This window comes from Nelusetta ayraudi, unplaced genomic scaffold (assembly GCF_046127955.1).
Source record: "Nelusetta ayraudi isolate G7.1 ecotype Tasmania unplaced genomic scaffold, CSIRO-AGI_Nayr_v1 ptg000135l, whole genome shotgun sequence".
Taxonomy (NCBI): Eukaryota; Metazoa; Chordata; class Actinopteri; order Tetraodontiformes; family Monacanthidae; genus Nelusetta; species Nelusetta ayraudi.
Genome location: NW_027466185.1, coordinates 22,389,180 through 22,415,515, shown reverse-complemented (window position 1 = coordinate 22,415,515; position 26,336 = coordinate 22,389,180). Strand labels below are relative to the sequence as shown.

The 26,336-nt window shown below is 46.7% G+C and overlaps 2 protein-coding genes across 5 annotated transcripts in view; both read left to right on the top strand.

The window, feature by feature from the left end:
• Nucleotides 1-6,190: 6,190 nt before the first annotated feature.
• abrab (actin binding Rho activating protein b) lies at nt 6,191-9,219 on the top strand. The gene is made up of 2 exons (XM_076011266.1): nt 6,191-7,052; nt 8,181-9,219. The coding sequence occupies exons 1-2, from the start codon at nt 6,310-6,312 to the stop codon at nt 8,662-8,664; spliced, it is 1,227 nt and encodes a 408-aa protein (XP_075867381.1). The 5' UTR covers nt 6,191-6,309; the 3' UTR covers nt 8,665-9,219.
• A 3,485-nt stretch (nt 9,220-12,704) lies between these two features.
• Nucleotides 12,705-26,336, top strand: part of samd12 (sterile alpha motif domain containing 12) — a 105,949-nt gene continuing 92,317 nt past the window's right edge. Inside the window, exon 1 of one of the 4 annotated variants that reach the window (XM_076012048.1) lies at nt 12,705-12,993. In XM_076012048.1, coding sequence (XP_075868163.1) covers nt 12,981-12,993 — 13 coding nt within the window. In that variant the 5' untranslated portion in view covers nt 12,705-12,980. Of the gene's footprint in view, nt 12,994-13,494; nt 13,701-26,336 lie in introns of those variants that run through there. The other 3 variants (XM_076012045.1, XM_076012047.1, XM_076012046.1) reach the window with 3 other exon arrangements.

Here is a 26,336-nt window from a genome sequence, read left to right as displayed (position 1 = left end):
TTGCCGCATGTCACATTAGTGCAGCAGACACAGTGCTACACTGTTAGTGTTTACCCAACGTGAATATGGATACGAGTGTTCCTAACTGCACACAGGCTTTTTTTTTTTAAGTTCAGCTTAAATAGCATTTTATCACACGTAACCCAAACACACCAGAACAGTAGCACTTGATGAAAATACCTAGCAGCACGTTAGCTTGCAAACGGATACCAACGGCCACATTGCTGCACTTCTTCCACTACGTCTCCAATATGAAGTCTGTATGCTGAGGGTGTAAGACGTCCACATCTTAGGTGCAGTGCACTGCATTGTCACATACCTCCCAGTGTGCTTTGCACATGTATACGCTCATAATATTAAGTATTTAGTACCCAGTACAGGTCGCACCTGTCGTTTATTTTTCTGGGTCTTTATTTTCAGAGCAGCTTCTCATCGGCAACCTTGTCGTACACCAACGGAAGGAAACCAACAGTGGAATCCAACGAAGGTTGGCAAGATGGATGAGTCACATTTCTGACTTGAAATCTGAGCAATACACCTGCCGTGCAAGTTAGCATTGTACACCCCCTGTGAGTTTATGTGTGTGTGCGTGTGTGTGTGTGTGTGTTTCCACTTCTGTTTCTTCACCTCACGCACACACACACACACACACACACACACCTGTCTGTGTTCAACTCTTTGCCCTGCTGTCACGCCAGAGCTCCATGAGCCAATCAGCTGTCGATCAGCACCTTTACAAAAAAACCTCATGCGCGGCTGTTTTTGTTTCAGTTTATTATTTTCAAAGTTCAGATGATTTTGGTTACGTTGTACAGTCACCACTCGTAATTCCAGCTCCTTGCATGACAAGATCATCCCACAGTGAAAGTGCATGACGCAATGTAGGTGAATGCACCATGTTGGGGTTTAATGGCGACGCCCCTGGCTGCATTTACTGCATCTTGTAATTTATGGTCAGGCCTGAAAAGCTTTAATGAAGTGGCCAATCACTGAGCAACGGCACATATATGGAGTCGAGTTGAACAGTCACTTTGCAAAAAGCATGTTGTTTTTAGCGAGACTCCAACGCAATAATCATCAGTGAACTTTGTGTGATTGCGCTAAATGCTGAGCCCAGCGCTTTTAATGCCAACTCAGTCACTTTTTTAAAGGCAGAAAACATCAATCTCAGTAACCCCTGCAGGGAAAAAAAATATAGATTTTCTGCGCACAGAGCCAACAAACAGCCCCGCTGCAGATTTCCACCAGAGATTTTTTTCAGACGATAAGCCGAGGCCAACGTCTCTCAGCCGCCCTGCATTCGGAGTGGCGACGGTTGCCATAATAAAATGCGTCGCTCTGAGAAATTCTCAATAGCGGTAATGTGTTGCTGATTATAAAGTGATTTGCGGTTGTGTAACGTCGGGCTTTTTGAGGGAGGAAAGTCCTGCGGTTTTGGAAAACAAACGGCCGGGGATGAAGAACGCGGCGAGGTGAGGGACTCCCTCGGCCGGCCGGCCGGGCGGCGGGCGGGCGGGCGGGCGGAGGCGTTTTGAGTTTGGCATGATTGATGGTGCGTGGGAGTGAGAGTGACACTTAATGTACACAGAGGGTGTGAAGCAAAGGAGGGCTGCGGCAGCGGCGGCTGATAGTGGCGCGGAGGCCCTCCTCCCTCCTCGCCACTCGGATTAAAAAGGGGCTTAAAGTCTGAATTTCATGTTTCTCGCAGATGTTAAAGGCCACATTGCGGAGTGATGCAGTCATGACAAAGACACTTTGGAGGATTGTGGAAGAGTTGTGCTCTTGTTTTTGTTTTTTCCTGGTCATTCATGTTGCGGCGTTTAAAGCTCCAGTGTGTAGAATTTGGCCTGATTAATGATTTTTATATTGGTGAAAGCGTAACGTACTGCCTGTAAGTGTATAATTGCAGAGCAATATAAGTAATTTGGTTTTCCTACCCTTAGAACTCTTCTCATATATATAATATATACATATATACATATTTGTATATACATATATATATATATATATACATATATATATATACATATATATGTATATACATATATATGTATATATATATATATATATATATATATATATATATATATATGTATATAAATATATATATATATGTATATGTATATAAGAATATATAAAGAGCAAGAGTCTTCTTCAGGCAAACTATGACCCAGGTGCCATGCGGCGCATTAAGCTTTTTCATTCGGCCCGCCAAACTTAAAGAAATCATGTTAACAGTACATAAGTCAATAGATAGTTAGCATGACAGCGCCCTAAATTCAACGCACTTCCTTGAATATGAGGCTTCCTTCAAAACGATGGACCTTTAAGATCGTGAGCTTCTCTTTTGGAGGGGCCAGGATGGACAGGATCAGGAATGAGGAACATCAGAGGGGAGCATGTAAAGTTTTTTTAGTTTTGGGGATGAAGCCAGAGTGGTTAAACGGAGACATTTGGACACGCACAGGAGGAGGAGACTGGACAGTGAATATATCATATCGTAGAAGGTTGGAACCGGCCGGCAGGACGTCTGTGAAAGAGCCCGGGGAGGATTTATGGATGGAGTGAAAGAAGACAGGAAGTCAATTGAGGCAGATGATTGGCTGCAGCCGCTCCTGAGGGAACAGCCTTAAATTTCAGACTACAACCATCAACATCTACTCTGGTCACGTTATCCACCCAGTAGGAGCCTACTGTGGACGCCAGAATGTTTTTTTCCATACTGCTCCTGTGGTGTTATTTAAAAAAAAAAAAGAAAAAAGGAATATCCTAACCCTAAATATCTAAATATTTACAGCATCTTCGTTGCCAGACGTTGTGGCTCCTGAAAGTCCCACTTCCAATTTCCATCGATAGTTGAAGGTGCCCCTCTAAATTGGTCTTTTCTGGACATATGGTAAAGCAGCATTGAAATCCCCAGAAGCCGACTGTGAGGTCATAAAGCGGCAGAGCGAGTGAATAAACAGTGCGAGAGTGGGAGCTGCCTCGGCCTTCGCTGCGCCACACCGAGAGTGTGCGAAGCTGTAAAAGTCCATTTGACAAGTGAGAAGTGCGGAGCGGACGGTCGCAGCTCCAGAGGCGGCCGCTCAGAGGAAATGAAGTGTAACTGCCGACTGACACGGCGCACGCCAACGCAAACATGTTTTCACAAGATCTCGCGGTGACGCCACCGCGTCTCGGAGAGCGAGCGGCCCCAGACTGACTTCTCACCGCCTGACTGCAGTCCTCTGTTCGAGGTTCCCGGCCCTGGCCGGCGAGCTCGGGAGAAATCACCGTCCGCTGGTGGTACTTGCAGAACCGTCCCCTCGTGATGTCACAAAGGGCGCTGAGACCTCACTCACTGAATCCTCGACACCTGAGTCTTGTTTTTCATGCTCGTCCGACGTCGTGCGGACGGTCGAGCAACGCATCAGCCTCGCGTGGAGTGTTTTACAGTGGAGGCTGTGAACACGGGGTGAAATATGTTATTTTTCCAAATACATAAAAATAAAGAATTCTAAACAGGTTAAATATTGCCACCCTCTCCAAGGGCTAAATATGTTGTTCTCTGAGTACACAAAGCTCTTCATTTAAGATGATTGACCGTTAGAGGCTGCACTTCAGTCCAGTGTGAAACTTCAGACTGGATCTTTTCGCTCTCCTCTTACCTTCCGACGAGCTGCTCTGGCCCGGAGGCACGAAGGCTTCCTCTCCGTAACTCGTCTCATCTCACGCCTGTATCAAGTACTTCTTTAATTTACTGCCTTTCCCGTCTTTAGTCCCGCAGGGCCGAGCGCTACGGCCAAACAATAACATGCCGCATCTTCGGAAGGAAGTATTAGTGGCTTACACGGGGGTTTGCTTTTCCGAGGTCAGCGCAGATTTTGCTCTGCTGAGGTTCAGCGCGGCGCGAACGCCTGTTGGATGGAGACGCTGCTTTCGAGTGGCTGATTTACATCGTTGGCCTTTGGGATAAGTGTTTCTCTGCTGCGGGAGATTTTTGCTGCAGTTTTAGTCTGGAAATGAATGGTTTGTTGGTGGGTCGAAAGTAAAAAGGTCCTCGTTCACATCAGTGCCGTGTTGTTGTCTGAGCTGCTGCGCGCTAAAAATTCCGCAAAGATATGATCCTTGCAGAGAGTTCACAATCACCCCGGACACACACACACACACACACACACACACACACACACACACACACACACACACACACACACCCACGCACGGACAGAGGGGTCAGAGGAGCAGCTCGAGAGACGCATTCCAGCGCAATTAATGCACAATAAGGAGCGCGAGCCAAATCAAACAATCTCAAAACAAGCAGGGAAAGTTAAACAAAACAGCAGCAGCAGATGTTGTGAAGCACCAAACACAGGTGCGTTCTCTCCAGACCCGGGACCTCCTCTGCCCCGAGACGGCTCGACCACCCGGCCCACTTGGCCCGCATCTCCGGAGCAGACTCACATTACGGAAAGGCTCATCGACCAGAGTTACAGCGTCTCTCTTCTTTTTTTTCAGGGCCGGAATGAAAAATAAGCTGCTTGTTTTTCTTTGTTTGTTTGTTAGTTTTTATTTATTTTATTTTGGGCCAAAGAGTCTCAGAACTCCTCTGACAATTGCATTGTCGTCAGTCTGTCAGCGTTGGGTGTATTTGTCTCATACAAAAGTGCTTCAGCTGAGTGGGATGAATATGGATTAATAATACCACAGACTGTGCGATGCATTTGGTTGAAACATCCGTCGCTCTGTCAGTTACTTGCGGCCTGCTTGTGTGAAAACATCAGCCAGTGTGAGACAAGGTGGTCGTGGAACAATGTGGGTCAACTATGGCATTATGGCTCCCTCTGGTGGTGGACGTACAAACCATGTAACGTTTGAAAAAAAAAAGTCGTCCCCTGGGGGGGGGGGGGGGGGGGGGGGGGGGAACAGAAACATGTCTCATGTGTCATCCATATGAGACATGTTTCTGTTTTGTTTTTTTGAAGTACAAGCTCTATAATGGAATGTTTGATACTTGGTAATTCTACGACTTCCACTATTACTACTACTACTACTACTACTACTACAAATAATAATAATAATAATAATAATAATAATAATAATAATAATAATAATAATAATAGTAATAATACTGTTATGCTATTGGATTTACCACTCAGACATCAAAATTGAATTTATTTTTTTTTAGCAAATATTTTAGCAAAGGTTTTAGCAACTTTAATCTTCAAAAACAGAACAAAAAAACAGCGCAATACCTGTTGGGAAACAGTGCAGTGAAACTGAGCTGAGTCCAGGAAAAAACTATTTGAAGCATGACCTTCTGGGGTGTAATGGCCCGATTGTCCTCCAGATGGAGCACTGGCCCAGCAAGAACCGCAGTCACCGCCGCGCTGACTGGGCCTCTGGAAGCCAGTCACATCACTGACAGTCAGCTTCGCTGACAGACTGCCAACAGCTGTGTGAGCGCGTGCGTGCGTGCATGCGTGTGCATGTGTGTCTGTTCTAACTTCAGCTTCTATTTATAAACTAATCCTCTTTGCAAACTCTGAATTTGAAGGGCCAACAGGCGTCAAATCTTCAGAGGCGCCATCTGAAGCAACACTAAACGCCTCCAAGTCTCCCGCTGACGCCCTCAGCGCCAGACTCTTTGCTCCTCACAGGTTCCCACAAGTAAACGGAGAGAGTTTTTTCCCCCCGCAATCTTCCTTTAGACCCATTTCGCCTCCCGTCACCTCCTCCGCACGTCGCCTCCGGGGAGGCGCTGGTGGCTGCTTCAGGTGTCACATTCTGTCCCGCTCCCAACTCTCACCTCAGATTAGGTGTCTCATTCGGTGTGTGATACTGTCACTCTCTCTCAGACTGAACCCACTCATAGATCCCAAATGCAACTTTGTGGGATCAGAACGCATGGAAATCAAATCTTGGAGGAAAATGTAGCACTATGTAGATATTTTTGTTTTTCGTCAAGAATAAAGTGAGTTGTTTTTAGTACCTATATTGGGGTAGTATCGAAAGATCCCCCCTTTCCCGTCCGGTCCACCAGCCCCTTTAACCTCCTTGCCGCAAGCTCCACAAGCTGTGATGAAACTCGAGTCGCCAGAGGTGACCGGTGTCAGGGAAAGACGATCAGCCCAGTAGCCCGGCGTGACTCAAATACTTTCCATCGTCACATTGGGAGTTAGCTCCCTTCCACAGCCGCAGCTCCAAAAAAGCCAGGGCAGTGGGGAACCGACGGAGTCAGACCGCCGAGGAGGATTAATATGCCGGAGCTAATCTGACGGCTGCCCAAAGAGATTGCTTCAAGCTTGACACTCAGATGCCTCAATTGCCGCGATGTCTGACCAACATGCCGGTCAAGCGAACCCGAGGAAGCCCTCTAACAACAAGAACATCAAGAAGCTGCGTGCCATCACCATGGTGTGCGGACTGACCAGCAGCTGGCAGCAGTGGGTGACTGACAATGAGAAGAAGCAAACCAGTGAACCCAGTGGGTGGTCTCCCTCCTCACTAGGGGGTCCGACAGGGGAGCCCAAAAAGACATGGGTCCCCAGGGAGAGGCCTCAAGCTCAAGCAGAGCCAACGGAAGTTCGGGACAGTCAAGGAGATCCACCAAAGTCTTCAACCCATGGCAATCCTGAGGTCAAGGCTCCAAAGCTAGCTGAGGCAGCCGTGAGGTCTCTCATCAAGGTGAAGCCAGTGGTGAAGACGGTGACTGCCGGGGTTCAGGAAAAGAGTGCAGGCGTCAGCCACCTCGTCGAGAAGATCAAAAGGGAGTCACTGCCATCCGACGAGGAACTTGACCGGCTCCTGAAGAAGAGGGGCTCACCGACGCTCCGAAGGAAGTGCTCCAACATGGTGTCGTCCCTGGCCAAGAGCTGGAAGCAGGTGGAGAAGGACCAGGAGCCTGATGAGAAGGAGGAGGAGGAGCCGGCGATAAAGTGCAAGAACCGTATCGGCGATAGAGACGAAGCTGGGGAGGAGGAAGAAAGGCCAGCCGAAGGAGACCCCACCGCGCAGGAGGACACTGAAGGAGACTCTGAGTCAACAACAAAGATTAAGAGGCCCTCAGTTCCTGTGTAAGTACTAGCAGTAGGTTGTTTTTTTTGCCCATTATTTAATGTGCGCATCGATTTTCCCCAATGAGCGCCACTTTCTCAATTTTATCTCCTGCTTTCCCGAAAGACTCCCAGGAGAACCACTATTAAACTGCTCTGCTCCTGCTGGTGCCAAAGGATGAGTCCCAACTGATTGCAAATTAGTAGTGCACAGTTGATCCTAAGTCTTAGAAATCACCCAAATGCACTGCAAAGGCAAATGCAGAATAGACACACTGTTGATGATTGGACAGGGACTCTGCAGTTGGTGCAATGTGAAATAAACAAGGTTTGTGCCATAGGAAAACTGAGCTAAGCCATTAAAATATACATGTGTGAGTTGAAGGTAATGTGAGTCATGGTCAGGCCTGTATTTCTTCCTTCTCCTTTATTCTTGCGGAAAGCCTGAAATTTAAGAAGTAATTAGTGAACTAGCCACTTTCCCATCATTGAGAAACATGCAGCTTGTTTACACTTTCTATAATGACAAACAAACGATGTAAAATATCCCAAGTGTATACAGTCAACTGCTTTTGGTTACTTCAGTTGGAGTCGATATGTAAGCAAAAAAAAGTACAGTGGATGAACCTTCTGTCTATTCATTTCAGTTTACTTCTGTTCCTGTTTTACTATTAGTTCAGCCATTTAGCAGCAGCCGTTTAGCTGAGTGATGGCAACATTAGACATTGGCATAATGTGACATTAGCGCATTAGCAACAACAAAACTCTCGCCAAAGAGTCACGAGTGTAGCAAAAACAAAACAAAAAAAGCCTTCGGTGATATTATTTAATCTTCTTTTAATGTGAAAATGTCCTCGGGTTGGTTTAAAACTGCCTCTTTTTCAGCATTTCAACAAATCTCCTAAGCAATAGCAAGGCTCACGATCACTTCCTGTATTTCCTCTTTATATTCTCTTCTGGCGAATAAAGGGAACTTTAAGGAAGTCAAAAAGGTTTTGGAATATACACATTAAAAAAAACTTTGGTTTGAGCCTCGTCGTACGTTGAGTAGTCATGTCAGTGGTCCAGTTACAAATAAAGACTGAAAGACACAAATACAAAAAGCAGTAGTTTTTGAAATTGAACTACCTCCATTTTTATTCATTTCAGGTACAAAAAGGAAGGCGAGGACGCCAACAAGATCAACGCCCTCTCCAAGAAGTACAGCGCGGTGGGAAACCTGAAGAGCCGCTGGCAGAACTGGGCCTCGGATCACACGGTCAACCAGAAACTGAACCCTTTCAGTGAGTACTTTGACCACGACTATTCCATGTCGCTGCGCCTGCAAAAGGGCCAGGAGGGTTACGGGCGCCCCAAGGACGGAACCAAGACGGCCGAGAGGGCCAAGCGCGCCGAGAAGCACATCCACCGCGAGATCGACGACATGTGCTTCGTGATCCGGACCATGGCCGACGCGGACCCCGACGGGAAGACCCGCGTCACCTTCGGACAGCTGTTCGACAGGTACGTCAGGATCTCCGATAAGGTGGTGGGGATCCTGATGAGGGCCAGGAAACACGGCAAGGTGGCGTTCGAGGGGGAGATGCTCTGGCAGGGCCAGGACGATGGAGTGATCATCACCCTGCTGGTGTGACGTCCGCACCCCCGGCGCCCTCGAGTAATGCTGGAAATCCTCTTACAGTCATTGCGGAGCCTGGCCCGAACGGAGGATTTAATGGATGATTTGACCTGGCTCTTACCCGCCGAGGGCACCGCGGAACAATGGGAGAGAAATGCACACGGCTGGGAGGGCGAGAGGCCCAGAGGACAGGAGTACCGCTGCTACTTCTGCACACACTTGAAAACTGCTGATGTCTTGTTTTGTGGAAGCTGTACTTGGATTAAGGCTTTCAAAGGAGCAGCTCATCCTTTAAGCGCAAAAAAGAAAATCACTACATATTTTTCAAACACTGCTACATTTACAGTATATCCAAGTCTTGGCGTAACACCGTTGTAATGTCTTTTCTCGCTCTAAAAAATTTAAATTGGATTTTCTTTCTTTCCTTGAGGAGAAGAAAAATAAATCTATGTCTCAGCAAAGATGTGTTTTTCCAGAAATGATGCCCACTTATTGAGGTGACAAAATTTGCCCGGTGGAAACTCACATGCATTGCCAAGAGTGTTTATATCCTCACATGATGTGAGGGGGGAAAAAAAAACAAACACATTTTGCTAAACTGTAGTGAAGCCATTGTTTCCCCCTCTGGAAACTGTGGGGCCATCAGTTCCCAGACATCCCTCAGTGGTTTGCCTTCAACGCAAAAATAAACCTGCCTGAATTCGGAAGATCCGCCACTGGGCTTCTTGGGGTGATTTACAGGAAGAGAAACATTTTTTTTTTTTTTTGTCACTTGCAATTATATAGTGAAAACACAGTCATGTAATGTTTCTGTTTTAGCATAGTTTTAGAAGAAGCGCTTGTGGTTTACGCCGCCTGGGTAGTCCTGCCTTTCCTTTGCTGATCAGGGGAGGTGACAAGTGTAACCTTATCACTTCAACCTTATTCGTTTCATTGCTTTCTCTCTCTTACACGAAATTCAGAACACACCTGCTTTTTCTTGTGCTTTAATTTAATGACTGAACTGATGGTGTGTGTGTGGCACTAACTGGATACTACGGATTCTCCACATAAACCAGGTTGAAATTTGCTGGAGCTATGTTTGTTTTCTAAAATGACTCTTCACTTATTTCCTTATGAGACCCCAGAACCCATACTAATAAAAATTAAACTAATAGTCTAACAGATTAATATAAGCAGCGAAGACGGAAAAATGATGTGCTGATTTTGGGAAATTGTGCCTTTAAAGCTTAAATGCAGGAGTTCTGGAGTTTACACTCTTACTGCATATAGAGTTGCTTAAGCATCTGTGTGTGTATGACTGTGTGTGTGTGTGTGTGTGTGTGTATACCTCCTCCGCGCTTTTCTTATAGCCTCTATTAACAGGAAACCTGATTATGTGTTAATGAACCAAACCACCAGCGGCTTTACAGTCTCGCCAGGGTCGTAACTCAAGCACGGCTCGGGTTTCACCGGCCAAAGAACTGCAGCTCAGCGTTTTATTACAGTGCAGGAGGTAGAGCACAGTGCAGCACTGCACTTTCAGAATATCACGGCCCGTTAAACTGAGCCTGTTATCACAAAGAGTGCCGTGACTGTCTGAGGGGTAAATAAGAAGTCCGCTTCTTGCACACAGTCATTGAGCATTCATGGATCTTTACTGAGGTGTTTTTAAAATCAGAGCCAGTGCGAATGGACATCAAGCACTCATAGAAATATAAAGTGGAATGTATTTTGGGGACGTCTAACAGGGTGGTTTACAGTTAGCTGTTACAGTAGTGAGCCTTAGCTTTTGGCTAATTTCAGAAAATACACATGAAGAGCATGGAAATATAAAGTTCTATCTTTAAAATTATGAATTATTTTCATCTGTGATTTTGACAGTTGATTCAATTTAAATTCAGTCTGATAACCATTCATCAGGAGATCAGTAGGTTGATACTGACCTGCTCAGCTGATCTACCCAATTTGTATTCAAGGGAATTTTTTTTTTTTTTGGGGGGGGCATTTCTCTTCACTTGATTATGATTAAGCAGATCTCCCCCGAAAATATATTGTTAAAGCATGCACTTTGCCTAAAAACCGACAAAAGTCCAAAATACTTGAGAGTCAATGTGAAACTATCTTTCAGCTTTGTACTGTGTTGGTACTGCCGAATAAGAAGCTGGAGGAAAATCAGTCAAGCGTAGTCTGCTTCCCCTGTGAAAAGAAAAGGTTTTCTTCTTGTCAAGCTTTGCACAGGAAATTACAGCTAACTGCTTAAAAAAGATCTCAACACGTTCTCTGAGCAAGCACCGGAATATTGTGCTTGTCACTCCAGTGCGAAAGTATTACGTTTAATTGCGTACCAGCTATTTTCCACACGGTTGCGGACAGACTGGAGATGACTCACCGTTTGCTGTTCATTTATTGACTTTTCAGCATTTCAGCGTTTCATTTTTTTGACCTCCGCGACGTTCATCTACCGATTGTCTATTTGTGTTTGTTCCAAAAGCTGTGCACCTGCTGAACTTCCTGTATCCATCGTGAGTGACGAAGCGTTGACAGGGAACATTCGGGGAAAAGCTGCAGACGTCAAAGAAAAAAGAAACGGCCTGCCACGCCTGTTTGACCTGACGCTTGTTACACAGCGCATGCCTGTGACACACACACACACACACACACACACACACACACACACACACACACACACACACCGATGTGTCCTTCCAGGATGTTACTGATTAAAACGTGAACCGGCAGGTCTGGCTCAGTGTGTCGCTTCCTTCTTTGCTTTCACAATGACATGAGCTCAGAGGAATTTCATTATCTTTTTTTTTAATTATTATTCTGCAGGCGGCATGTGTGTAATCATTTTTCCACTGCCGGGAAGGAAAGTTACAAACTCATTTTCTTTTGTTGAGAGGATGGGAGTGTCAGGTGTTAACTGCGCAGTCTAATTAGCATAACACAGGTGATTTTCACTGTCGCTGCAAGGACTTGATAATTATGATTTGCACATTTCGACGAGCCAACACTGCGTGTTAATTGCGTCGTCGCTCAGTTCAAACAAACAGGGACATGGCTGAATTAGCGCATGTTTTCACAGCTTCATTCGCTCACTGTGGACACGCACGTGTTTGCCGTGACTTCAACCTTGGCCCTGTTCAGTAGTGAGATCTGATTGTGTGGCTGGCAGTGAGGTGTGCGACTACAACCGGTTCAACACATCCTTCAGATAAGAGACAGAGAGAAAGTTGCAGAGAAGTGACCTTTACACAGAATACACTCCAGTTTCTCTGTCCAGCTTTAGATGACAAAAGAATATTAGCGTGATTGTTCAGGCCTGAGTTACGCATACACACCCACAGGCTGCCCTGTCAAAAGTGTTGGGCAGCTAAAAGATTATTGTGGTGTGGAGCTTTTCTGTAGATTTCTAAAAATGTTTGACATATTAGCTTTTTCGTGTGGGCAGCATTCTCCCTGATGTCAACATCTCTGCTGTCTACTGACATGATGGGTGTGTTACCTCCTGTTTTCAGAAAGTGTCAGCTAACACAGGCACTGATGAAAATCAGTTTTGTGACAGTACAGAGACGACTCACTGATTTCGCACGCACAGATATTACAGAGACGGGCAGAAAGATCAGATCAGAAAATTAGCATATTACCTTTCTGGCTAATTAGCTTTTCCCATTATGTTTGGCTGGCTGCACATTCTTCCACAATCTCAAATGACACGGCATGGTACTATGTCTGTATTTCAGATATTTATTTTTAATTATCCAAACCAGTGGAGCAGCCCACTTGATTCATACCCCCCCACCCCCCAACAAAACATGTAATATATGACCAGAACCCGCCTCATTCCCGCCCATTTGAATGGGACAAAGGACTCAGGTAGTCATCATTTGGAGGAGTGACAAAATCTTTGAAGTCATACTGAGTTAATTTAACCCCTAATATCCAGTAACGAGCCACAACACCTTGCTGCCTCCAAACTGAGCCGTGTTAGTCCCGCGAGTTCAGTGAACAGTCAGGTAATCCTCCGCGCGACACGGCAACGAAAGTTGCCCAGCCGGTCTCGCCTTCGAGAACAGCCGCCGAAGCCTCGTCAGCACTACACTTCCCACAATCCTCCGAGGCGCGGCAGCAGCAACAGCAACAGCAGCAGCAGCAGCAGCTGTGCGCCGCGCTCCGGCTCGCCCGCAGCAAAAGTGATGTTAACGCGCTAAACAAGGCGGAATGAGGCAGCGCTGACTTTTCCCTTTCTTCTTCTTCTTCTTCTCCTCCTCCTTCTTCTTCTACTGAACGCTCCGGTGCGGCTCTCGTCTCTTCGCCAGTGATGCTCGCCACGTCGCCGGAGTAGCGACATGGCTGTCCAAGGTAAGAACGCCGCATGTTTCGCGCAAACGTTGTGTTCGAGAGTGAACCGGGGCGGACTGGACTGGAGCCCAGAGCCCCAGAGAGAGCCCCCCGGGGTGCGGGGTCACCCCAGCCGGCGTGTGATTGGGTGACGCTCCCACCCGCTGTCGCTGTCGCTGTCCCGGTCACCTTCCCTCCCTCCGCTTCGCCTCGTTTTAATGTACAGAACGCGCAGCCTCTCTCTGGAGTGTTGTGTGTGTTTGTGTTATTGCGTGCGTGCGCGCGCGCCACGGTCGAGCAGGTCCCCCGTTGTTTCTTCTTGGTTCTTCTTGGTTCTTCTTACTTAACCGTCGGTGCGTCGACGCCGTGATTTTACGATTCTTATTTTTTTTTTTTTTGTCTTTTCTTTCAAATTGCGTTTATTACCGTCACTCGTCTCGCTTTCGCGTTTGTTTGGCTCTTTAATTGCCTGGCGGCGCAACAGTGCTGCGTCCCATTTCATCCGCCCAGCTATCCATCCATCCATCCATCCGTCCGCCGTGGTGGCAGCAGCAGGTAGTGTGACACGTGCGTCGAGGTGATGAAGTGACCACACCGGCTTCCGTCCGTCCCCGCGTGATCCTCGTTGAAAAGGCGTATCGGTTGGGAATAAAAGGGGACCGTCACAATGCTGCCCCAGTCTCCTCACCTGATCGGAGGGATCTTGTGGATCCAGAACCCGATGAGAGGTATGTTGGATGCCGTGTGTATATATATGTGTGTGTTTGTGTAGTCGTCTAGGGTGCGTGTGTGTGATTGCGCAGGTATGACTGGTATGAGCTCTCCAGCCAGGTATGCCATCATCCCTCTGACCCCCAAACCTGCCTCTCCAGTTCTTCTTTTGTCAGCTGAAAATGTTGTTGACTTCATTTTTTTTGGTTTCACCCCCGTTCGGGCTGATTGTGCACGCAAGTCAATATTTACACGCAGCCTGCAGGGTGATTGCGCGGTTGCACAGATTCAGGAAGAGCAGCGTGCGGTGCGAGAGCTGCTGCTTTTTTTTCCCCCCACGTAAAGAGCCCCTAAAATAGACGCGGCGGAGGCGCTTTCTGACTCTTTCATGTTGTCTTGGAAGGTTTTCCGTGCGACGATTCAGCTCTGAAATAAAACCCAGCGGCGGGCGACTGTCGTCTCAGAGCGGCACGGTTGCAGGTTTGTTTTTCCCGACTCTTGTCGGTGTTGGTTTTCACCAGGCTCCTCCGACTTCCTCCCACAATCCCAAAAAAATACCACGTGCAATATGCGATTCTAAATTGCTTGCGTGGCTGAGTGGTTTGTCTGTGGATAATCTTCCCACTCTTCGCAAGGTGTGACCCTCCGCCGCCCTCACCCTGAGACAGCAGGGAGGGGCTCCAGAGGCCCTGACAACCCTGATTAAGAGGAAGCGGTGATGGATGATGGATTCGATGGGTGGATGGATGGATGGATGGACGGATGGATGGATGTTGAGCTCGTCATCCAGCCAAACCTCCTCTGACGCAACGTCGTGCATGGTTTCGTCCTTTTGTCCTCAGGGATACAGGACATGTCGCACAAGTTGTGCTTTTCTCGCTTTGACGTTTCTGCCTCTTCGTGGCATCTGACCCCCCTGCGGGTGTAAGAGACACCGCCGCCTGCCCGCCCGCTCGCCCGCCCGCCCGCCCCTTTAATCCAGCCCCGTCTCTAATGACGTCTTGTGCGGCTCCGTCACCGCCGCCCTCCCGGCGCTTTCGTCCCTGTCGAGCTCCATTCATGCATCTCTCGAGATTTTCTCCTTTCAGAGCCGCTGAAAGAGGAAGGCTGCCTGCAGATGCACGCTTTGTTCCAGCGCTTGGACGCATTATCCCGTTTCAACCAGGCACTCTGGCCTCTTCCCATCCAAGTCGGAGCCGTGCTTTCAGCGGATGTTCATTCGAAACGTGTTCTCCAACTTCTTTGAATTTATTGGGAAAGGTTTTGGCTCTGGTTTGTGGTTCAGTATATGCAGAATCCGCCACTCTCGGAAGCTTCCAGCGGAGCACCGGTGAATGCGGTCCTCGAGCCCGAGCTGAGGAGTCGGTGCGTCCAGCCGTGATTCACTGGCTTGTGTGATGATGGAGGGAAATGAGTAATGAGCCTTGCGCCTTCTCCGCGGAGGCAGCCGTAACTAATGGGCCTGGCAGAAAGTGGGGGAGAGCGGCGATTCCGAGGGGCTCAAGGTCGGATCCGAAGCAGCTCAAGCAGCCAGAGCGTCTGATGCGGCCCTGAACGTCAGCCCCGGAGTGCAATGAAATCCTCCTGGAAGACAGAGGAGGTGACGGCGCGCTGGGAAATCTCCCGCTGTCTGACATAGTTTAGCGCGGAGCATGGCTTTGCTTGTAATATCCACAAATTAGCAGCTTTTTAAAGTCAGTGGCAGTTTAACAGCCAAACTCTGCAGTTTTGAAAAAACACAGTGAAACCACTTCCAGAGGGCAGGCGCACTTCGTCTTTTGCAGGGAATAATTTTGGAACCTCTTCAAGTCAGTCGCTGGGCAAAATGTTGCTGGTGCCTTTGCAACATAGGAATGAAATCGCTTAGAATTTCTAACACAAGCGCCACGGTTCAGAGCATAGTGTCGGTACTTAGTTCCATCGGGTCCGAACTCAGCGGGTCTGTATTCCTCCCACTTTCAGATCTTTTATTTCTTCCTCTAGAGCCGTCTCTTCAGATTAACAATCCACAAATCGCCACAGGTCTCTGGAAGACACAGTTTTAGCTTCCTGCTGAAACTTGTACGTGCAAGTGGACAAAAAAAGGGGGTAGAAGAGGCTGAGAGGGTCGTCACTAACCTGGGAGAGGTCTTGGCAAAGTTTGTGACATCTCAAAGGGCAGCTTGACAGAACTGCACAGTTTATCACGTGCTTGTTTTGAGTTTGTAAAATAAGTGATGATGGACTTTTCTAGTTTCTTAGGAGGTCAATGGCAAACTAGAGACACAAAGCACCCAAATATGAGAACTTTTAATGAGTATGTTTGCAATAATACTTTTCTACCCTTTAAATCTTGTGTATTAACCTGAGTTGGAGGTCTATAAGAGGGTCCAGTCAGATAGTTTCCCATCATCTGGTCAACGTACAGCAATATACACAGCAATAGTTTGATAATTACCTTCGAGCGTCTTGCGCAAACATCCGTTGCATTTGTTGTGCGATCGTCATAGTGAGACTGAGGTAAACGGAACAATGAAACAATGAATTTCAGTCTGAACAGCATTCGTCTTGTGATCCTAATCCCAGCAGCGGTAGTGGTGTGGATTGTGTACGTCATCTTTGTGTCCCGCTGCCTTGCCGCTGGTTTTGACATCCTGCTGTTGTATGTCTGGCAGTGCTACAGTCCAAACTGTCCCCCCGGACCTGCAGCACCGAGACAGCTGCGGCACTGTCACCTCGCATTTGGAGACGTGACGTTTTGAGCGATTTATTTTTCCCCCACCCCCGAACCCCAGCCACCACCACCGACTCTGCTGTGTCACGGTTTTCTGTTCCGGTGCTCCTCCCCCCAGCCTGTGTAAGACGGCAAAATATGGGCCAGTCGTTAAATAACTTATAACACATGAAGAGACATTGAGCACTTTGAAGACTATTAATAGCTTTGGCTTTGAAAAACACTCACTCGGGCATGTTGCTGGAAGAATAGATAAATGAATTTGAAAAAAAACAAAAAACAAAACCCCCCATTCTGATACCCGCTCAGCTCTCCCTTGATAACTCTTCCAGCAGACAAGCGGTTTGATTTAGACTGCGGGGATGAATTTAATTAGCTTCTCCCCAGTTCAATAATAGCCACTTGTCTTTCATACTCTGCGACATCGCCGGCTTAAAGGTCCCGCGTCTTCATGCTTTTATTATTCCCGTTGAGTGTGACTAACAGTCAGCCATGCTGTGGTTTAAAGATGCAGGTGGGAAATCGCTCGTGGTTGTATGAGTAAAGTTCTCGTGGTGCGACGTCTTCGACAACGGTCCAGTGTGTAATATTTGCCCTGGTATACTGTTTTTATCTTGGGATAAGCTTAACATACTGCCAATAAATACATATAAAAAATGTATACTTGCAGTACAATAAAAGTAATTTGGTTGTCCTACCCATAGAACGGTTCTTATTTATATAGAAGAATATACGTAGAGCAAAATTCCCAGTTAGTTGCCATTTTGCACAGTCATATTTCTAAGAAAGCCCGGTGTGGACAATCCAGCCCGTCTGACAACGCGTTTTGTAGAATATATATTGACCCGGTATCCAGGTTTGTGCTTGCAGGCCGCTGTAGTTTACTGGCAAACATTGGGAGAGGGAGGGGGAGTGAAAGAGTGCAATCTGAAATATAACCACTTGATGTTGCTGTTTCTTCTCAAAATCTCCTTATATTACACACCCAACCTTTAAATTCACACCAACAAGCTTGCAGAGAAATGGGAAACAATGAAAAATCTCTATCTTGTTGCCTCCCTCCATCTCTGTGTGAAGGGCAGTTTTCACTTGTACTTAAAGGTCAGATCTGAATGAAATAATTAATTTTATCGCGAATGTTTTGCCGGATAAAACTGGTCGTGAGTGGAATATTCACAACTCGGTAACATTTTGAGATATTTCACCTAAATAGTCCAATATCAACCTTATGTGAGAAGTGCAACACGCATGAAGAGCGTGATGAAGAGCAGCACGCCGTTGCGTCCTGCTTTTTCGAACGCGTTACATTTTACACGGACTAATGAAAGTCACATGGGCTCGGAGCTCGTGTGCAAAGGTCTTCTTAATATTTTCACACGTACGAAAACACGACGGAAGGAGCCGAGCTGACTGCTGTGTCGGTTGATGCCCGTGTTTACCCCTGTGGCCTTCCTTCCTCCTCCTCCTCCTCCTCCTGGGTCCTTGATGTGTCCTCCCCTCCCCTGCCTCCCTGTGCAACCATTCAGAAAAAGCCCGCTACTCCATCTCAAATCCAGCCCCCAGGATCCGGCCCAGGAATAGAATTAGTGGAATAAACATCTTCATTGGAGTCACCGCAATGGGATTAAAGCGGTAGTCTAGCGGGGGCCGTGAACAAGCGCAACCTAACTCGGCAGGAAATGGGATTAGGGAGACGGTGCACGTGGGAAGTGTCACCGGGGAGCAGCGTTGTGTAACCGTCCCCTCGGCCGGACCGACGTCGCCCCCCCGACGGGCGAACCGCTGCAGTGTGGTGCTGTGCGGAATAGTCAACGAGGGACGAGGAGAAAATAAATCCAGATGCCGACGGTCGTAGCTGGACCCTCCTGCGGTGTCGGCACCGGCGTAATTGACTCGTTATTTATTCTCTTTATTGAGAGAAGCTTCGTCTTTGAGATCAGTATCAACGATGGGAAATGATGATTTAGGAATTGAGAGTTTGGATTTGGGAGGATTAGTAACAGAATCAATATCAATTGTTCATCTGGCGACCTAAAAAATAGATCCCAACACACACTCTCAAATAAGAATATAAATATTCAAGAGGTGCAAGAGGTGTGAATCCGTGTGCGAGTTGTTGTTTGTTTTTCGATGTGGCCTTGATATAAGCTGGCGATGGGTTGACTCCAGGGTGTCAGCCTGTCTTCACTTGAAGACTGCTGGGATGGATTCAAAGACCTCCCGCCACCCTGACTGCAGGAGAAGCTGGTTGTAGAAAATAAAATAAAACAAAGACGTTTGTTCAGACCAAAGGTCTTCTTCTTCTTCTTCTTCTGATTTAAATTGCAGTTTTAGAGAAATTCTTCCATTGTGTAGAGTGAAGCCACAATTAAGTTAGTCACATTACATGCAAAAGTTTTCTTTTTTGTGCTAGTTTTCAGTTCCTGTGTTGCATTTTGCTGAGTTTTTTGAGAAGACAAAAAGATTGTTTTTTTTTGTTTTGTTTTTTTTTACTAGACTTTTGGAGGGTTTTTGCTTGTTTTGCTAATCTGGTGTGTGATGGACGCTAAGCACCTGCTCTAACATCCTAGTTCAGAATCAAGAAATACCTGTGTTGTGAACACTGAAAAAGAGAAGAGACACACTTGTATTTTTCTCTTCGGTTTATCCGGGTAAACTTGATGCTGCATGACATGCTAAACCGGAGCGGAACGTGATTCTCTCGATGTGAAAGTCCAAGTTGAAACACGCCCTTTTGAAAACAAAACAAAAACCAAGAACAAGGTTATTTCCACATTTCTCCGTCACTCTGACTCGTCTCTGCCAGCGCAAAGCTTTCGCCTGTAGCCTCGGGAAGCTGCCTGCTTGCGGCTCGCTTGGCTTGAATCACAAGCTTCTTGACACGCTTTCTCACTCACACAGAGGCGCAAGTGATGCCGGAAGAAAGAGGTGTGGCTCTGCCACATTTCGAGCTGAGGAATATGCAAAGGAGCGGCGCATTAACGGTGGAAAAACTTTAGATTTCAGCCCCGTGTTTAAACCTTCTGTGAGATGTGTTAAAGTTTGACGGTTTTAAAGCTTTATTAGCTTCATCTTTTTTGTTTTTTTATTTTTTTTGGTGCCTACTTCATCGCTATTTTGTTTCAAGTAGACAAACTTGGTGCCGCTCCAGTTTCCCCTCCCCCTCTCCCTTCCCCTCCCTGATGACCGCGCACTTCTCTGTGGCCTCCGCGCTGCTGACTGACTGACAGACTGACTGACTGACTGATGCTGCACATCTGAGATGGTTTCTGTGTCACCGAGCAGGCGACCAGATGGGACAGACGGCCAATGGCGGGCGAAGGCCAGGTCGTTTCACGCGGTGTCAAAACAGGCCTCACAGAAGCGCGATTTATAGCTCGCGCTGACAAGACCAAACATCAGCTTTATAGCCAGTGGGAACTGTGTGCTTTGAATTCAAATGAGGCAAAGGAGTCAAATGATTCACAGAAACATCTTTCATAAGACATCACCACCAGCAGGGGGTGACGGAAATGTTTTGGGGATGCAAATGCAGAAACCCTTTATTTCCATTTTTTTTTTTAAACTGTTTAACTGTGATGTGCTGTAACTGTGGGCGTGAAGAATACCAGCAAAATGTCATTTATCTGTGTTTCCAAAGAATGTTTCTGCCTAATGAGAAAAGTCCACCCTTCAGTTAATTTACTTGCTACACCCTTTAAAAAGTGCATGTTAAAACAAGCATTTCTGGAACTTGGCCCTCTGTGATGTCACAAAGGGATTTCCCCCCGCCCCTGTTCTTCCAAGCATGCAGAGGGACATTGTCTTTCTTCTTCTCTCTTTTTTCTTTTAGGTAGAAGCTACTCCGATAAAAACAAAGTTATAATATGATGTTTTCTGGAGTTCTGACAGCAAATTAATCAAGCAGGGCTTCTCCACTGAAAAACAAATATCTGCAGGACGGCATCCAACGGGACCTTTAAATTTAGTGTCTTGTAATCTGACCCTGAAAGAACAAAAGAAGACATTGCACGCACCTCAGAGTTCAGTTGTAATGTGTCTACAATTTTAAGAGAGTGAGAATGAGTGCTGGAATTTCCCCCACTTCTTAGACAACATTAATGCTGCACACTGTGATATTAATGAATGACTGTGTCAGACTCGCACAGGGCTCAGACGCGCCACTTTTTGGCAAATGGCTCCGTTTGAAAGCGGCTCACTGTGTCAGACGGTTGAGCAACAGAATCGGGCAGACAGGCAGAAACAGAAAGGGCAAAAGAGGGAAGGCGGAGAGACGACCAAAAACAAGCAAAAGGTCATCTGGAGCCGGAGCGGGCGGAGCGACGAGGGCCGGGCTGCTGAGGCCAAGCAGCATCAGCGATGTTCTGGCAGAGGAGACAAAGACTGAATCCAAATGTGAGGCCTTGGCTGCCCTGGCAGACTGTTAACACGATGTCTGCGAGCTCTGTTTGGCCCAATGTGTGACAGTCAGTCTATGCCAGGGCCGGGCAAACTTTTTGACTGGTGAGCCACAATGGCTTCTAAAATTTGACAGAGAAATAGAGCCCGGAGGAGCAGCAGGTGGATGGAGTGTTTCGGTATATCATGGGATATGTAGAAAACACGTGCTTTAATGTCTATTGATAATAAACAAAAATGTTAAAACAAAATATGTATCTCTGAAGCCCCACTTTATCTATATATTTATTCAAATTACTTGTAAAACACACAGAAAATGGTGAAATACAGCTATTTTATGACTTTATTACTATTAATATAGTTTCTTCAAGTTCGGAGGGCCGGATTAAAAAGCTTCACGGGCCGCAGATGGCCCTCGGGCCGCAGTATGACCATACTGTGAATCGTTCAAAACTCGTGTGTCATTTTGCCGAGTCATAGTTCACTATTCCAGCTGATGGCTTTGTGAGACCAGTGGTGGGAAAGCAAGGGATCAGGTTTCTTTAGCTCCACCTTTCCCTTGACGTGAGGCAGAGCTGTGAACGAATGAATCAGTCAGTGACTCACAGTCACCCTGCCCCGCCCCCCCCCAAATGAACAAATCAGTGTCTTGTACCCACTCGTTTGCTTCCGAAGTGGGTGGAGACTTGTGAGCGCCTATGGATCTCAGCCTGCTCTGGTGACTGAAATCCAATTCCCAATTCTCCTCGGTGAGCCACTCATATGAACCCGAGTCGATGAAAAGAATGGATTTTCCCATCACTACCACTGAGTTGCCAACAACACAGAGACTAATGAGAGGTGCTTGCAAGATAAATTGACTTTGTTTTAGTTGTGGTGCGTTTTATTATTTTATATATTATTATTGTTTTTTGTGTATTATTGATAGTGTTTTGTTATTGTATCATCCTTTTGATGGGTATCCCTGGCAGGATAGTACAGGATTTTGCTTGTTGCAGGAGAAAATTTCCTTTGGCTAAATGTTAAACAGACTAAATGAATTACTGATAGATGTGTTCAGCTGGAGCCTGATCTGATAAACGAACACAGCGGAGAGCTTTTGAAATTGATGATGTCCACACGCATGTGCAGCTATAGCGTCTGGAGCACGTCCTGGTCGATGGCCACAGGTCATGTGATTTGTGAGCGTCTGTGTCGGCTTGCCGTTGACTGGCGTCTGCAGATGTGTCTTTTTGTTTGAAATGAATAACACAAGAAAAGCCTCCCAATCACCATGCTGCTGTGACCTGGTTTGTTCACTCGGGAGCCAAAATCTCTCAGCTGGGAGTCTTCCATCTGGAGAAATCCCAAAAATTTCCACTCATTCCGCAGCACTTCCTGTTCCTGTTTGACTCTCCTCCGCTACTTGGCTCTAAATTAAAAACTGTCTATTTTTGTCGTCCTTTCACCGTCTGCCTTTGAAGTGGCACTCTGGTGTTTTTTTTCAATGTCTTTTTGCCTGAGATACACAGTGATCCAAAGTCAGCTATAGTTATATTTAGCACGTGTGTGTGTGTGTGTTGTGTTGTGTGTGTTGTGTTGTGTGTGTGTGTGTGTGTGTGTGTGTGTGTGTGTGTGTGTGTGTGTGTGTGTGTGCGTGCGTGCGTGCAGCAAAGTGGGTCATTTCGCTCCGTCTTGTTCCCTCCGTCGGCGTATTTTGTCTGTCGCTTATCACTTTTTCTCCACTTGTCTCCTTCCTTTTAGCGTCCCACCACCCCACTCCACCACTCTTCCTGCCCCATCCCTCCTTCCATCTCCCGCTCTGGCTGCAGCCGAGAGATGTTCAAAGCCGAGAACATCTGTGCCGGTTTGTCACGGGAGCGACCAATCAGAACGCGCATGTGGCCTGCGGGCGTCGGAGAAGACTCGGGTCTGCCGAGTCTGAGAAGACGAGAGATAACTTGTGTGTGTGTGTGTGTGTGTGTGTGTGTGTGTGTGTGTGTGTGTGTGTGTGTGTGTGTGTGTGTGTGTGTGTGTGTGTGGCAGCAGGACTCGGACTCGGCGGTCGGCCGTCCAGTTGCGACGTGCACGCACCTCCACGTACAGGCGCCGTGATGCAATACTCGCAATCCTTGTTGGAGTTGCACGGTGTTGCGGATTGAATTTTTTTTCGGTGATAATTAATGATTCCAGTTACCCATATTGTGCACGCAGTTGCACCGGTGCAAACAGATGGGAGCGCCTCGCTACGATCGTTCCATCCAAGATCAAATTATTCAAGTACGTGATGAAATTGAATGTCACTCCACTCAAGTTGTGATGTCAGTGTTCGTCAACACGTCCATCACATCGACATCATCCTGCACTATTTTTTTTGGCATTTGTGGGCATTTTTCGACGGCTCCACTCGCAGGAAAAATCTGCCCTTGCTTGCTCCCGGTTCGCTGCCATCTTGCACTGCCATTTTTTTTTTTAAGGAAGCCCAGTGTGGACAATCCAGTCTGTCTGATATCGCGTTTCATATTTCGAGTGAACGCTCGCGTCCTCAAATAAACCGGTGGAAAAGAAGGTGGACGAGGTGTCCAGGTTTGGGTGCACACGCCACTGTAGTTCACTGGCAAATTCAGGGCAGGGAGGATGAGTGAAAGACGCTGCAATCTAAAATGTAACCACTTGATGTCGCTCTTTCTTCTTCAAAATCTTCAAATATTACACACTCAACCTTTAAAGCCAAAAAAGGCAATATACATTTGTGAGTTTGACAAATGTGCATCAGTTGATCTGGTGAAGTGACCGTTGTATCGTGTTGTGGAGTTAGTCTCCTGTTCAAACGACACGGCTCAGTCAGAATGACATCTTGAGTTTCCCGCTGTGATGGAAAAAATAAACTAAACCCCAAATCTCATAAACATCTTCCATGAAGCCAGTCTGGAGTGGCTCCAGTCAGTCACACTAAAAACAGAAGACGTGTATTTGATGCCGCGCTAATCCTTTTCTTTAAGCCTGGCGGCGCTGAATCGGCTAATGACAGCGACTAATTTCTCCTCTTACAGAGTCTGCCTGCTCGCTACATGTTGCCTAGTGGGTGTGAACGCTGAGGGGGGGGACTGAGAGAGGGGGTGTGGGGGTGGTGGTGGCGGGGGTAACTCAGGTACATCGCAGCGAGTGATGCCCCACTTCTTCTCTCTCCGTGTTTGAAGCAGAAGCATGTTGAAGCCGCAGCCAAGGGCTGCGCCAGATTACCTCGCTTACATAACCCGACTCTGCTCCCGTTCAGGGGAGCGGCTCTCCCTTTAACTTGGCCCCGGTCTGGAAGGATCGCACATCGCTTGTCGCCCTGCGAGGCGACCGGAGGGAACTGGCCGAGCGTCGCCGGACCAGTCAGAATCTTTCTGGGAAAAGCCATGAGGGCGCAGCTGCGCTTGAAACCAGGACGCTGCTGAAAACGGGGTCTGAAATTGTCAGCCCTGAACTGCGGGTGGCTCTTCAGTGTGGGGCCGGCCTGTCATACTGCCAGTAAATAATCGTGACAGAATTTTGCATTTCGCTGCAGCTGCAGCTGCTTTGCCATCCGGCTCTTCTGCTGTCGCAATTGATATTGCTCTTTTCTGTTCTACTCAGTTTATTTCAATATATTTGGACGCCTGCTACATGCCATCCTCATGTTGGCCACTTTGTAGTCAAAAAGCTCATTTGAATACAACAGCATTAGTTATCTAACAGCGAGTTAACCTTTCAATTTGCATTTTGAAGAACAATGTGTTTTAAATTTAAAATAATCGTATTTGTGTAATGTTTGGCTTGATTTATGATTTTTACATCGGTAAAAGCTTAATATACTGCCCATAAATACATGGAGTTGCACCAGTGCAAACAGATGGGAGCGCCTCGCTACGATCGTTCCATCCAAGATCAAATTATTCATGGAGTACATGATGAAATTGAATATCACTCAACTCAAGTTATGATGTCAGTGTTCGTCAAAACGTTCATCACATCGACATATAATTCCATAATAACTGTATAATTGCAGTACAATGAAAGTCATTTGGTTTTTCTACCCTTAGATCGGTTCTTATATATACATAAAAATATCTACAGAGCAAGGGTCTTGCAGTGCCATATTTCTAAGGAAGCCCAGTGTGGACAATCCAGCTGGTTTGTAATTAGGCGGACTGCTTGTGTCATAAAATATGTGATGTGATGTGAAAATGGGTGCGCAGGCCACTGTAGTTCACTGGAAAGATTGAGAGAGAGGGATGCGTTTTTTTTTTTTTTTTTTTCTTACATTTCAGTCATGGATACTGTAATTTGTACAGTATTAATCAGAACATTTTGATTAATCATCAAAATCAAGAAAAATTTGGGGAAAATAAGAACAGCCACCTAAAGAAATGAAATTTTTTGTAGATTCATTACACCTGACCGGCTTTAGTTGAACACGGCAGCGCATGAGAACACGTGACCAGCGTCGCCCTCTGCTGCCTGTCGGGTGTCCAGACAGGAGGAGTGATGTCGCGATAAAGAGTGAGGCGCTTCAACCTTGACAACATCAAACTGTATCGCCGCTGATTGAATCGAAGCCTCGAAGCGTCAAATTCTCGCTGCTGTTTGGCTCGTCAGCGCGCTTATGTCCCCCGCATTGGCTTTTTGCTGTTCTTTGCACGTATCGTTGACTTCACTACCCCAACACACTGACTTTCAATGATTTGTGAACCCGGCAATTTTCTTTGAGGCACTGAAAAGTCAAAACTGAGACACGGCGTCCTTCCCGCGTTTCTCCTCTTTCTCTTGAATTTAATCTTGCTGAGCAGCGAGCTCCTCCTCGGGCTTCTCTCCGAAAAAGAAAAACCCAAAACCATCCCCCGCTGCTGGCAGCGCGCCTCCATCGCTCCCTCTCTTCCCCGCTCTTCAAAGATATTCTAATCAGCACGTCTGTGCGAGTGGAAGGAGGATCTGACGGTGTCTTTGGTCACCCACTGATAGAAAAACTCTTTCCAAGGTCTTACGGCACTCACTCCTCCAGTCTCCTCAAGTCTCACCTATTTTTCCACTCACTAGGAGGAACTGAGGAACGTTGTTGTGCGACGGTATTTTATTTGTATTGATGTTGTATACACGAAATTCTCTCTGTGTACTCTGTCCTGTTTGATATGATATGTATACTTGCGGTATCAATAAAGTTGTTCATTAATAAAAATACATCGGTTGAATCTGTAGCCTATCTATATCTATCTATCTATCTATCTATCTATCTATCTATCTATCTATCTATCTATCTATCTATCTATCTATCTATCGATCTATCTATCTCCCTCCCTCGAAATAGAGTTTTGACCGTGATCTATCCATATATCACGTTCGACCGCGATGTAGAGGTATGTCCCAATGGAGTTGCCGTATCGGCAGTCACCTCCGCCCGGAACGATTCTGCACCCGGACTAATTCTGTATCTACACCGGTAGGAGGAAGCTCTGTTAGCATTCCGCACACTCATCCCTGAGACGCATGGTCATTTTTAGAGATGCCACTTTTTTTTACAGAACGAGTAGAGTGCGAGTAC

Bases quoted from the DNA above. Each gene is read 5' to 3' on its own strand.
- abrab (XM_076011266.1), top strand. From the start codon at position 6,310: ATGTCTGACCAACATGCCGGTCAAGCGAACCCGAGGAAGCCCTCTAAC. The intron at 7,053-8,180 runs GTAAGTACTAGC...TATTCATTTCAG, and splicing joins AAGAGGCCCTCAGTTCCTGT to GTACAAAAAGGAAGGCGAGG.